The sequence below is a fragment of the Hemibagrus wyckioides genome, linkage group LG25, assembly GCF_019097595.1.
Source record: "Hemibagrus wyckioides isolate EC202008001 linkage group LG25, SWU_Hwy_1.0, whole genome shotgun sequence".
Classification (NCBI taxonomy): domain Eukaryota; kingdom Metazoa; phylum Chordata; class Actinopteri; order Siluriformes; family Bagridae; genus Hemibagrus; species Hemibagrus wyckioides.
In genome coordinates, this window is record NC_080734.1 from 5,337,613 (window position 1) to 5,350,993 (window position 13,381).

Here is a 13,381-nt window from a genome sequence, read left to right on the forward strand (position 1 = left end):
TCATGCTGTGAATGCATGAAGTATTGCTTTGCAAGAATCTTAAATTTAGTACCTTTATTTGTCACATATACATTACTGCAGAGTGAAATTCCTTCTTCACATATCCCATCCTTGGAGGTTGGGGGTCAGAACACAGGGGTCAGCCATGATGCAGTACCCCTGGAGCAGGGCGGGTTTGAGGCCCAAACGGTGGCAGTTTAGCAGTGCTGGGGCCTGAACCCTGCTCAACAACCCAGAGCCTTAAACACTTGTTTTTGCTATCAGACTACAGATATCGAATGAGCGCAGATTTACATTTACGGCATGCGGCAGACGCCAGACGCCTTCATCCAGAGAGAAGTACTAAAGTGCTCTGAAGTCTATTAGTGAAAACATCAACACTGGTTCTCTAGGTCACAGAGTTAGGATACCATCAGTGTAAAACTCTAAGAGGAATTAAACAGGAAAAAACAAGCGCTAGGTTAAGTGTTTAAGTGTGTACTAAGTAACTAAGTACTTAAGTACTTAAGTTAACTAACTAAGGTTAAGTGTGTACATCTACAAATGATGTAGGTCGTGTGATGACGGTCAGTGACTCAGCTGTTTGGACGTCTAGTGGGCAGTTCATTCCACCACCTCGGTGCCAGAACAGAACAGAGTCTTGATGTATACCTACCTCTTACCCTGAGAGACGGTGGGAGCCGTGGAGAAGTGCTAGTGGATCTGAGGGAGATTATATCTGTGTGTCCATGTTTGTGTTTCCTTTAGTCTTTTCACTTTAGTAAACATCCAGAGGCTCAGGATGAGAGCAGCTCCTGTCTGGGAACAGGATTATCTCTCTGTTTTTTCCCTCCTCAGCCTCTTTTACTTCCTGTGTATTAACTCGCACTGCTTTAAGCTCTAGCAGTATAATGTACACTTACATTAAAATATCAGCTGTGTGTGTGTGTCAGCCTTAAATAGTGGATTTTTTCATCATGGTGCCGTTTCATTTCCTTTGGCTCTGCAGTGCAGGGTTTCAGACTACAGGTGAAAGAGATGGAAAGCTTTTATTCTAGGCGGATGTTAGTCACGGTGCTGATGGAGATGGAGAGGGTCATTGATCGAGGGTTATGTAAAACGTTCAGGGACTCTCTCGCTTTATTTCTTTCTCTCGCTCTCTTTTTTTAATTTGCTGACTGAATTAGATCCTTTTTTGTTGTTGTTGTTGTCCTCACTGGCTTGTCACTACACCAGACTGTTTTGTGTCCATGTTGATGATTGAGTGTCTTTTATCATGTCTCACTCCACAGCGGTGGTTAATATGGACCTCATATGAATGTAGACACTCAGGACTAAGAATTTCTAGCATTTTATAAGGATTTCTGTTTTAGAAAGACTACTAGGGGTGATATATTCATAGAAAAGTTCCAAATAAACAAAAATGGTTCATTTCTTTCCACAGAAATGTTTGTATCTTCAAAGTAAATGTTATCAAACCCATTTCTGCTCTCTGAGATGTTCTCCAAGTGCTTGTTCATCTAAAAAGCAGCTCAGATTTCATCTTCAACCAGTAAAAAAACTCTGTAAGGTTCTCCAACAGAGGGAAAAACACACGTCTAAAACACACTGAGAGCCGACGGACTCGTTTTAGATCCGACTCACAGCCTGAACATCATTCATTTATTAATATTGAGTGAAAATTTCTATTCCACTGGTGGTCTGTTGGTTTGAGATTAATGCAGTGGATAGTGTAATAAACCTTTTTTCACGTTATAGATAATAACTACAGCATCTTCCCGGGATATACCATTAAGACAGTCGGAACGGATGTCTTTTAACTCGCCCGTGAGCTTGTTGTGTGAATGCGGAAGTGACTTGTGCTGATTGTGCGTATATAATATCCTCACGTTTGTATCTTCTTCATTTACAGCCGAAAAAAGATCTTCACTTCCTCATGGAGACCAACAACGAGTACAAAGGGCTGCTGGGATGCTTTCCCGACACCATCGGAGTCCACAAGGTAATCTGTATGAGGAGAACTCGCACGACTCAGGAAAACATGATGGACAAGAAAAATGTCTTAAAGACGTGTGTGTGTTCCTGCAGGCCGCCATAGAGAAAGTAAAAGAAGCAGACAAACTGGTGGCCACCAGTAAAATCACCCCTGGAGAGAAAGTCACTATGGGCAAGAGAGCCAGCACCATGTCTTACGCATTACAAGGTAGTCACGCGCAGCACTACTGACCGTCTGCTTCAGATTAAAGCGGCGGTTTGTAAAGTTTAGAGGACTGTAGGAAACAGATCTATCATCGTTTTTGTGAAATAAATATTCACATCATGCCTTCTTCCTGTACCTGACTCGAACCTGATCTGTTGGGTCCTGCAGCGGAGATGAACCATTTCCATAGCAACCGTATCTACGACTACAACAGAGTGATGCAGCAGTACCTGGAACAGCAAGCGAAATTTTACGAGACGGTAAATCTGCATGTTTATACAGTTACACAGAGATTATAGCAAGATGCAATGAAATAATAACGGTCTGAAGGGATGACGGTCAAAGAGATTTTATATATATATTTATATGTTGGATTGTTTTCTGTGCTATATGTATAAAATCTTACATTAACTCCACATCCTGCAGCGTTAGTACAAGACGTATATGTAAAATAGCACCATGTAGCAGTAACTTGAAGTTTTCCTACATAATCTTCAGGAGGATTAACATCGAGAGAGATAGAAAGAGAGAGAGAGGGAGGCGAGAACTTTTTCACTGATGTTCCACAACATTGAGAGCGTTTCTGTGGTGTAAAAGGAATAAAACACTTCAGGTCATGCTGGAGATTGATCAACTTCAGGGTTGCTCTTTGATTGTGTGTGTGTAGATTTGTTTGTGCAGTGTGTGTGTGTTTGTGTTTCTGTTTCTGTGCATGTGAGTGTGTGTTTGTGTGTATGTAGATTTGTTTGTGCAGTGTGTTTGTATTTGTTTTTCTGTTTGTGTGCATGTGAGTGTGTTTTTGTTTGAGTGTGTAGATTTGTTTGTGTAGTATGTGTGTTTGTATTTGTTTTTCTGTTTGTGTGTGTGTGTGTGTGTGTGTAACTGAAAGTGTTGTGTTTTTCCAGATTGCTGAGAAGCTGAGACACGCTCACAGTCAGTTCACTACCATGTAAAGAAGAGGACTGAACTGAATCTCACCCCCAGGGTGCGCTCTCTCTGTCTCTCTCTCCCCTTCCCTGTTTCTTTCTTATCACTCTCTCCTGCACTCTCTCTGTCTACTTTCTCTGTTCCTCTTTAACATCTTTTTGTCTTTGACCTCAGTGCCATAAAAAGATTATGTTGATCTCAGACCAAAGGAGGTTTGGTAAAATATCACATCCTCTTTCAGCAAAAAAACATCTGCATGTAATGTTCAGTTTTTAAGCCAAGCTCTTCATCTCTCTCTCTCTCTACTCTACATCTCATGGTGTAACGTTAATTCCGTCCAGCGTTTTCTCTCTGGTCCTGTGAGATTATTGTGTATGATTTTTGTGCTGCTAGGAGAGAAAATCCGAATGATTATTTTTAGCTAATTTTTTTAAAAACCCGATACACAATTTCAAAGCTGAATTTTTGACATCAGGCAACTCCTTTAATTCTAAAATAATCAGATTCAGCAAAATTTCCTGCTCAGATTTCGGTGCCATGAGTCATGTTCTGTTCATTTTATAAAAATCCCCCCAGCCAATCAGCAGTCTGGAATATCCATCTACGGCTTTATAATTAATGTGGAGGAGGTGCATTATTTATACACTGAGCATTCATAAAACATCCACAAGTATAAATCATATATATAGTAAACTAAAGGCTTCCATTGAGACATCACATCAGATTATTTAATTTTTTTTGAAGTTTAAAGTAGGAATAATCTCTATAATCAGACAGGTCAAGAGTGTTACTGTGAATTTTATAGCTTTTTCTTCTACTCAAACAGCACATCCATGTAGCCTGGGCTTCTTATTTAAGTTATGTCGACGATAAAGAATGGTGATTTTGCTCCATGGAAGTGGGAAATGTGTCGTCAATTTTTTTGCTCCAGAGTGGCTCAGATTTTGTTAGCACTGCGATGAGTGATGTGTATATATACGTATCTCTCCTCTAGACTGTTGAGGATGAGAAATTCCAGAAAGATTATGTTCCTTCCTAATCAGAGAAAGAGGAAATGAGCGAGTCGACTGAAGCGCTTCGTTATACCAAGAAAAAATATTCAGTGAGAGATGTTTTGTAATAGAAAGGATAATATCACCGGTGGATTACTTTATAAGTAGCTTCTTACGGCTGGTGTGTCCTTTGTTGTCCATGTTGGAGGAAACTCCTGACCTTCAGAGATCCTGTTTCCACCCTGAAGTTGATTTATTTTCCAGTAACTGCACGTCCCGAGGTGTTGTAATCCTCCAAGTTTGGAAATGCGATTAATTACTATGTTTTGTACAATTAAAATCTGATTATAGTTACCTCTAACGTCTGAGGAAAAACGAGTCAGCGACGTTGCTATAGTAACACCTACAAACATTTCTTTCATTTAATTGGAAGAAAAGTTGTAGCTTCGCACCGAGACTGACGCAAAGCAGACACCGGGGACTCCTTCCATAAATATATTAAACAAATATCTCAGAATAACTTGGCTACTGATGATGATGATGATGAAGAATGTGTAAAAATCTACACCTATGCTTATGAAGGCCCAGTGTAGGAAACGTGACCAGATTTGACTTCATGAACACTGAATTTTGTATTGAGTTTTAAACTTAAACACCCCCCCCCCCCACAAGTAAATATCCCAGTGGCACAAAAAATATCATGACACACGGTATAGAGATTCAAAACGAAAGCAAAGAAGAGAGAGGACCTGCATCTTACACACTATTTCATCTTTTCTTTTGGCGTCTCCGAGGTTTAATCTTCTTCACTGTGCCTTTCTGCGCTGAGGAACTTCAGCATGCGTCATACGCTATGCACTTTCCATTCACAGTGCCAAACTACAGCAAGCAATGTGTTATAACCTGTTTATAATCTCTCGCGCACACACACATACACGAGTCTGGTTTCTAAGCATCTAAAGGAGGGCTGGTCCTTTTTGCACATGTATTTTATCCCACATCATACACAACAATCTACAGCAGCATCTTTTTCTTTCCTTCCTCCAAAGAAAGTCATCTCTGTGCAATCTTTTCTTTTTTTTTTTCCTTGAGCACTTCTCTTCCTCCTCAAACGAGCGTATATATATATACACACACACATACACACACATTATAAAATATATATATATATACGCCAATGGCTGCATGTGCTTCAGTTCCTCGTGTATCATTTTTATGTATAGCGATGTCTGAAATCTTATTTGCACCCTGAATGACATTTAAAAAAAAAAGCCAGAAAAGTAATTCTGATATGATTTAATAAACTTTGATTTGTATTTCTCTTAAACGTGGCTGATTTCCTGAGCTCTCGAGGAGAAGGAGGTGGCGTGTGAGCGGAGTGTTAATGAGGAGGGATGAAGCAGCGTGTTGTTTTTTTTGTGAATGCGAGCGAGGGGGACACGGTGGACGGAAACGTCTCGGACGGAAGAAGGGGGATTAAATAGAAGTATAGATATCTCTAAACATTTCTATACAAGCTAGAAAATAATGATCCTTAACAGTGTTGAAATTGAAGGCTGCAGGAATAGAAACGGCTTTTTCTTTGACGCCTAAAACCAAACCTTCCGTGATCAGAAGTACCACAGGATCCTCTCCTTTAAAAAAACAAAGTGGCATCGCCATCCTGTCCATCGTCAGGGTCATCTCCCTCGTGCTCCGATCGGCTGGCTGTAGCCGCCGTAGGGTCCCTAGGGAGACAGGTGAGGTCGGAAGGTGCGTGGTCGGATCATCATGGTCACCTTACGCAGGGAGTAATAGTCTGAGTCTTTCCAGGTGAACCAGACGATCCCGTTAGGTCCAAGAGTATTTTTCCCTTTCGGAGAGTAGCGTCCACCCTGAAAAAGCACAGAGGAAAACACGTTACGGACGAGACGTAAAATCTGATTTGATTTGATTGATGTGAGGTAAAGGTTAGGAAACAAGGACAGTTAAACAGAACATTCCTGAAAGGACGATGTTAAAGGAGAAGTTCACTCCCAGAACAAAAATCTACAGATAATTTCCTCACCCCCTCGTCATCCAGGATCTTCATGTCTTTCTTTCTTCACTCGTAAAGAAGTGATGTTTTCTGAGGAAAACATTTCAGGATTTTTCTCCGTATAGTAGACTTCAATGGTGCCCCGAGTGTGACCTTCCAAAATGCAGTTTAAATGCAGCTCCAAAGAGCTCTAAACCTCCATCCCAGCCCAGGGAGGAGACTCCTATCTATCGTTAGACATATAAAGACATATAACTTTGTCTCATTCCACACGCAGCAACATCAGAGCGCTCCTCCTTCTGCACACTAGTAAACACTGGGTCTGTAGCTCTTCCTGGGCTGGGATGGAGGTTTAGAGCTCTTTGGAAGGTTAGACTCGGGGCACCATTGAACACCAATATATAGAGAAAAATCCTGAAGAAAAAAACACATCATTTCTTTACGACTGAAGATAGAAAGACATGAACATCCTGGATGAGGAAATTACCTGTAGATTTTTGTTCTGGGAGTGAACTTTTGTAAATAAAAAAAATCTTTTTTTTTTTTAAAGAAGTGAGATGTTTATATCGCACATCTAATAACACTTAGATAAGCGGCGTAACACGGTGTTTTCACTCCACCCTCTGACATCAGACTCTAGTCAAAAAGCAGCTTTAGAGAAATCGGGATTAATTACTTTTACATCTCTGACCAACACACCAAAAGATGAGAAAAGAAAAACAACAAGAACTTCCTGAGGAGGTAAAAGAGATGGATCTTGATTAGACTTCACCTTGTGGTAGACGCCGTTGAGGTTGGCGTAGAAACACTGGTTGTACCACCAGCCTGCGTGTGAGATCTCAGCGCAGATGTTTCCTGTATCCGGTGTGCTGAAGTCCTGCTTATCGTGATACCAGCTGAAGGAGTCTTCGACCGTACCGCTGAAGCCCGAGACGTGAAGCCTGTACTGGGCCGCCTCGTCCTCGATCCTGCCAACACACACACACACACACACACAGCTGAATACACTTTATTTAAGGACAGTGTTAATGTTATTGACACATTTATAACAGTTTATAACTCCTCACCTGAAGCTTTGATAAAGAGCGTGTTTGCGCTTTCCACTCCAGTCCTCCATGTCTATACGCAGTGTGTAGTCTCCCTGAGTGGACAGGGCGTGGATGTGCTGATTCCCGAGCCAGTACTCGGTGTGCAGGTCTCCGAAACCGTCCTTATACTCCTTCCAGCCTCGGTCGAACTTCACAGAGCCGTCCTGCCGACGCTGGATCACCGTCCAGCCGCCGCCTGAGAGACAAACAACACACCGGGGTTCAGTTCGGCTTATAAACATATTACAAATAAAAATCTCTCACACTTAAACCTGTGGGAAAGTCCACAGCGTCTCGATGTACAGCGGTGTTGTGTATTTATAATAAACAGGAATAAGTATGCTTCCTAGGTTCTTCCCAACAGATTCCAAATAAATAAAAATAATTTTTTTTCCACTTAAAAATGATGAATTTCTTTCTTCTAAGCTTTCAATCGCCCGCTGAGAGACGTTATTACCATGGCAACCAATAGCAGGAACGCCTACTGATGGCTTCATAGTACAGATCGCTGTATGTTACATCGTTATCAGTCTGCATCAGTCTCAGGGGAACGAGGTATCTGCCCTCTTCCTCATACATGCACTCACATCTGATTGGCTAGAGGCACTGTGATTGACAAAGGCTAGAATCTATGCCCCGCCCACTCACCCTGGCCATGGATCGTGCAATCCTGAGAATTAGTAAAATGCCGGCCCTGTGATTTATATAATCATGATCTACGAACCATAATTATGTTTAATTAGCATCTCATGGGATGTGGTAGCTTAGTGGTTAAGGTGTTGGACTTTATGATCAGTGGTCCAACACCTTAACCACTAAGCTACCACATCCCATGAGATGCTAATTAAACATAATCCCTTAGATTTGCCCTTAAATTCAGACTCCAAATGATCTCCACTGCTGTTGGTAGAGATACACTGTTGATACACAGCTGCTGTATGTAGAGATTTGATTAATAAAACCTGAGGAAAGAAAAATCCTCATCTTTTTTACCTGAAATAAATTAAAATCACAGCGTCAGTGAGTGTGTAGTAATCCGGTGTTTACCGTCCGTGTCCATGTCGCAGTACACCTCCACAGGCATGGCTCCTAAAGATGGCACCACGGTGTAGATGCCGGACCTCCTCACGCCGTTGTAGTAGATGGAGGCGCAGTCGATGGGGCAGTTTCTGACACGCTGCATCTCTACACACACACACACACACACAAATCTTCAGTTCAATTATATTCCAGTTACATGAATATGAAGTTCTGGATATAAAGCTGACGTGATATGGTGTGAGATTTTACATTTTGAAAAAGGTCAGCATTGTACAGAAAGACCCAGAGTATAAAGTTTTATATATATATATATATATATATATATATATATATATATATATATATATATATATATATATATATATATATATATATATAAAAATACAATTTATATATAAGTTCAACTTTAAGTTTTCAACTGGAATCAACTTTAAATATGATTTCTAATTCAATTAAACATTTTAGGCACCACATAAACAACCACACACACTGTCCGTGTAAGTGGAATATAAAAAAATAGAATAAAAATAGACAAAAAATGTAGAATAAAAATAGAAATAGAATAATGTGCAGTAGCAAAGGGGGAAAAATATATATGTAAGAAATCTGGGGAGGCAAGGGTGTTGTGCGGAAAGTTCCAGAGTACATGATTCGAGCTCAAAGCTTTAAAGGTACACACACACACACACACACACACACCTGTACATTTGAGAGAATCAAATTAGAGATATGGAAAGAGTTCAAAGAATGTATGGGGGGAAAAAGTTTAAAAGAAAATATTAAACCTAATTATTTTATATAATATTAAAAATTAAAATATTATATTTATATATATTTATTTATTTATATATTATTTTTATATATATTATATATATTTAAATTTCTTTGCATGTTTTAAATACAGTGAATAAGTAAAGAAGAAAATACACAGGGACAAGCTTTATACCGCTTTATAAAGTGCTAAACAAATAAAATTAGAAATGAACTAAACTTTCTGACCAATCAGAATTGAGCACTGGACATTAATTGAATCAGGAGCTTTAAGGAAATTTTGCACTTAAGTGAAAATGTAAAAAGTTTTTTTAAAAAAAGGAAAATTCTCCAAGGATTAGTAGAAACTATAACCATGTCCACATGATCTACTGTGGAAAATATTATACTTCTGTATGTGTTAGAGCGCCCCCTGGTGGCTGTCTGGTATAAAAAAGCTTTCTAAACATGAGACCATCTCAGCTCGTGCTACTGGACAGACCGCTGTGTGATGTCACTAGTCATTCGGTACTGACCTGGGTGCAGGGTGTGCTGGGAGCTGAGCACAGGGCTGGTACGGACGATGTTGATCATGCACCCGGGGTTCCTTCGAACTTTCTCCACCAGCATGGAGAGGTTACGGATCTGAGCCTGCAGGTCAGAGATGAGCGAGCCCTGGACGTGCAGCAGCGTGGTGGCCTCAGCGTACTGACCCTCCAGCTCACGGAAGCGATGCTCCTGAGACGAGTTCACGTGAAACTTTTCTTCACTCTGTTGTGCAAAGGCGCATGGAAACAACAGTGGAAGACTTTCACATGAGATCTAGTGCTAGAAATAAAACACCAGAATATTTACAGCTCTGCCTGAAAAGGGAGAAAAACAGCAAGATCTACAGTCAAGTGCAAAAGTTTGCACACCCCATGAAATCAACACAGTCTTTATTAGCAGCAGCGTGAGGTTTAGTGTGCTAGGTTATAGGAGTAGAGCATGAGGAGGCTTTCTGTTAGAGGAAAATAATCAGCCACAGCAAGGTAAAATGACAGAGCTAACACGCTAACATGCCCCTGTAGCTCATGTAGCTTTAACAGCATTCGTGAAATGTTTTATTCCTCTTACATCATCAACATTTTTTATCTGTTAAATGACATCATAATATTGCAGTTTATTGTTATGTTTAATCTTGTAGAGAGATTCTGATACTCGCTACTTCCTGTTGAAATGGCTATAAGCTGTCATTCCCTCACTACACTCACTGTCTTCATTTATTGATAAATAAACCTGAATAAAATGTAATAAATGATTGAAGCAGCTGTTGCTATAGAAACGATAAAATGTTAGGACAAGTTCATTAATATAAACGTGTGATTTGCAAGATTCTGGTGTAGAAAATTAATCAACAGTTTCTGACCAATCAGACTCAAGAACATTAATCAACAGTTTCTGACCAATCAGACTCAAGAACATTAATCAACCCTTTTTGACCAATCAGACTTCAAGCACATTAATCAACCTTTTTGACCAATCAGACTTCAAGCACATTAATCAACACTTTCTGACCAATCAGACTCAAGAACATTAATCAATAGCTTTTGACCAATCAGACTCAAGAACATTAATCAACAGCTTCTGACCAATCAGACTTCAAGCACATTAATAAACACTTTCTGACCAATCAGACTTCAAGCACATTAATCAACAGCTTCTGACCAATCAGACTTCAAGCACATTAATCAACACTTTCTGACCAATCAGAATCAAGAACATTAATAAACACTTTCTGACCAATCAGACTCAAGAACATTAATCAACAGCTTCTGACCAATCAGACTCAAGAACATTAATCAACAGCTTCTGACCAATCAGACTCAAGAACATTAATCAACAGCTTCTGACCAATCATACTTCAAGCACATTAATCAACACTTTCTGACCAATCAGAATCAAGAACATTAATAAACACTTTCTGACCAATCAGACTCAAGAACATTAATCAACAGCTTCTGACCAATCAGACTTCAAGCACATTAATCAACACTTTCTGACCAATCAGACTTCAAGCACATTAATAAACACTTTCTGACCAATCAGACTTCAAGCACATTAATAAACACTTTCTGACCAATCAGACTTCAAGCACATTAATAAACACTTTCTGACCAATCAGACTTCAAGCACATTAATCAACACTTTCTGACCAATCAGAATCAAGAACATTAATAAACACTTTCTGACCAATCAGACTCAAGAACATTAATCAACAGCTTCTGACCAATCAGACTCAAGAACATTAATCAACAGCTTCTGACCAATCAGACTCAAGAACATTAATCAACAGCTTCTGACCAATCAGACTCAAGAACATTAATCAACAGCTTCTGACCAATCATACTTCAAGCACATTAATCAACACTTTCTGACCAATCAGAATCAAGAACATTAATAAACACTTTCTGACCAATCAGACTCAAGAACATTAATCAACAGCTTCTGACCAATCAGACTCAAGAACATTAATCAACAGCTTCTGACCAATCAGAATCAAGAACATTAATAAACAGCTTCTGACCAATCATACTTCAAGCACATTAATCAACACTTTCTGACCAATCAGAATCAAGAACATTAATAAACACTTTCTGACCAATCAGACTCAAGAACATTAATCAACAGCTTCTGACCAATCAGACTTCAAGCACATTAATCAACACTTTCTGACCAATCAGAATGCAAGAACATTAATCAACATTTTCAAGAACATTAATAGTCACTTTTTAGAAATCAAGAATATTAAACAAAAAGTTTTTGGACAGACAGTAAGAATCAATAACGTTAATTGTCACTTTCTGACCAATCAGATTTGAAAAAAAAAAAAAAAACCATTAATAAACACTTTCTGACCAATCAGAATCGAGAACATTAATGAGACATTGACATTAATCAACATTTTTAAGAACATTAATCATCACTTTCTGACCATTTAGAAATCAAGAATATTAATTAAAACTTTTTGGCCAGCCAATCACAATCGAGAACATTAATAAACACTTTTCTGACCAATCAGAGTCGCTTTCTGACCAATCAGAATCGAGAACATTAAATATCACTTTAAGCATTTCTTGAGCATTTAACATTAATTAAATAAGTAGCTTTAAGAAAATGAAAGATGTGTGATAAGGTAAGAGGTATAAAGTGTGTTTTTACGCTAATCTTTGTACGATTTAGAACTCAGTAAATCAGAATGGAGAGCTCTGCAGTGCTTTGGTATTTAATATTAAAATATATCAGATTAAATATCTAACTGATAGCAGAAAACAAGAATACAGCTTCATTAGCATTTATTTCCTATTAAAACCCACACAGCTTTTCTCTCAGCTGTATCTGCGTGACCGAGCTGCAGTGTGTCAGTAAGCCGCTAGCCAAGGGTGACGAGATTACGAGCACGGATACGAGGCCAAGCACGTGGAGTCAAGGTCTCCGGTTAATCCTGTTAGCACTCGGGGTCAAGGAGGATCGAGAAAAGAAACAAAGACCCGAGGTCAGTCAGTGTGAACCAGAGAAAACACACACTGTTATTGGAGAGTTCAATAATAACCTGAGGGCTTTATACATTTCAGACAGAAATACCAGGATCTGAGCACTTCCTGTTCTCGCTCGCTAGTATCTTTTTACTTATCTATCTATCTATCTATCTATCTATCTATCTATCTATCTATCTATCTATCTATCTATCTATCTATCTATCTATCTATCTATCTATCTATCTATCTATCTATCTATCTATCCATTACATATTAGTTTACCTTAAAAACCATTAGAGGCGAAGTTCTAACTAGTGCACCTTTAAACCTTGAAACATCTGCCCAGATGTGAAATCACACACACACACGCACACACTGACCTGCAGCTCGAGGACTTTAACTCGGTGTCTATGGTTACGCAGCTCCTCCTGCAGCTCGGAGATGGTCTCGTGCAGCGCCAGGATCTGCTGCTTGCGCTCCTCATTCTCGTGAAGCCAGTAGGAAACCTCATCCGTGCAGCGGAACATGTCGGGGCAGCGATGGTCGTCCAGCTGTGGCAGCGTGGCCACCAGTTTGCACGTGCCGTCCTTCATCACCTGGTTACTGTACTCGCCGCACTGAGACGTGCTCACCTGGTGTGTGTGCTCCGAGCGGCCGTTCTCGCTCGCCCTGACGCCTAACAGGACCATCAGGAGGGTGAAAAGAGTCCCAGGATCCATCTGCATGACCCTCGGGCCGGATTTCTGGAAGGATCCGAGGCGGCTCACAGCAGCATGACGTCCTCTTTAGCCTTCAGACTCAGTGACGTGAAAATGACGTTTTCTTCTGGAGAGTCTGATTAATATCATCTGTCTTTCCATTAGAAATGA

At 39.8% G+C, this 13,381-nt stretch overlaps 2 protein-coding genes across 3 annotated transcripts in view; one reads left to right on the top strand and one right to left on the bottom strand.

The window, feature by feature from the left end:
- The window catches only part of snx9b (sorting nexin 9b), a 37,894-nt gene extending 33,141 nt beyond the window's left edge, over nt 1–4,753 (top strand). For both annotated transcript variants that reach the window (XM_058378776.1, XM_058378777.1), the window contains 4 exons: nt 1,892–1,981; nt 2,068–2,182; nt 2,348–2,439; nt 3,085–4,753. In XM_058378776.1, the coding sequence (XP_058234759.1) occupies nt 1,892–1,981; nt 2,068–2,182; nt 2,348–2,439; nt 3,085–3,132 (345 nt within the window). In that variant the 3' untranslated portion in view covers nt 3,133–4,753. The remainder of the gene's footprint in view (nt 1–1,891; nt 1,982–2,067; nt 2,183–2,347; nt 2,440–3,084) is intronic.
- On the bottom strand, nt 3,831–13,381 carry si:ch211-203k16.3 (angiopoietin-related protein 7). Its single transcript, XM_058378778.1, has 6 exons — nt 12,893–13,381; nt 9,531–9,765; nt 8,251–8,388; nt 7,183–7,399; nt 6,888–7,083; nt 3,831–5,972 (listed from the first exon to the last, which is right to left on the bottom strand). The coding sequence occupies exons 1-6, from the start codon at nt 13,235–13,237 to the stop codon at nt 5,826–5,828; spliced, it is 1,278 nt and encodes a 425-aa protein (XP_058234761.1). The 5' UTR covers nt 13,238–13,381; the 3' UTR covers nt 3,831–5,825.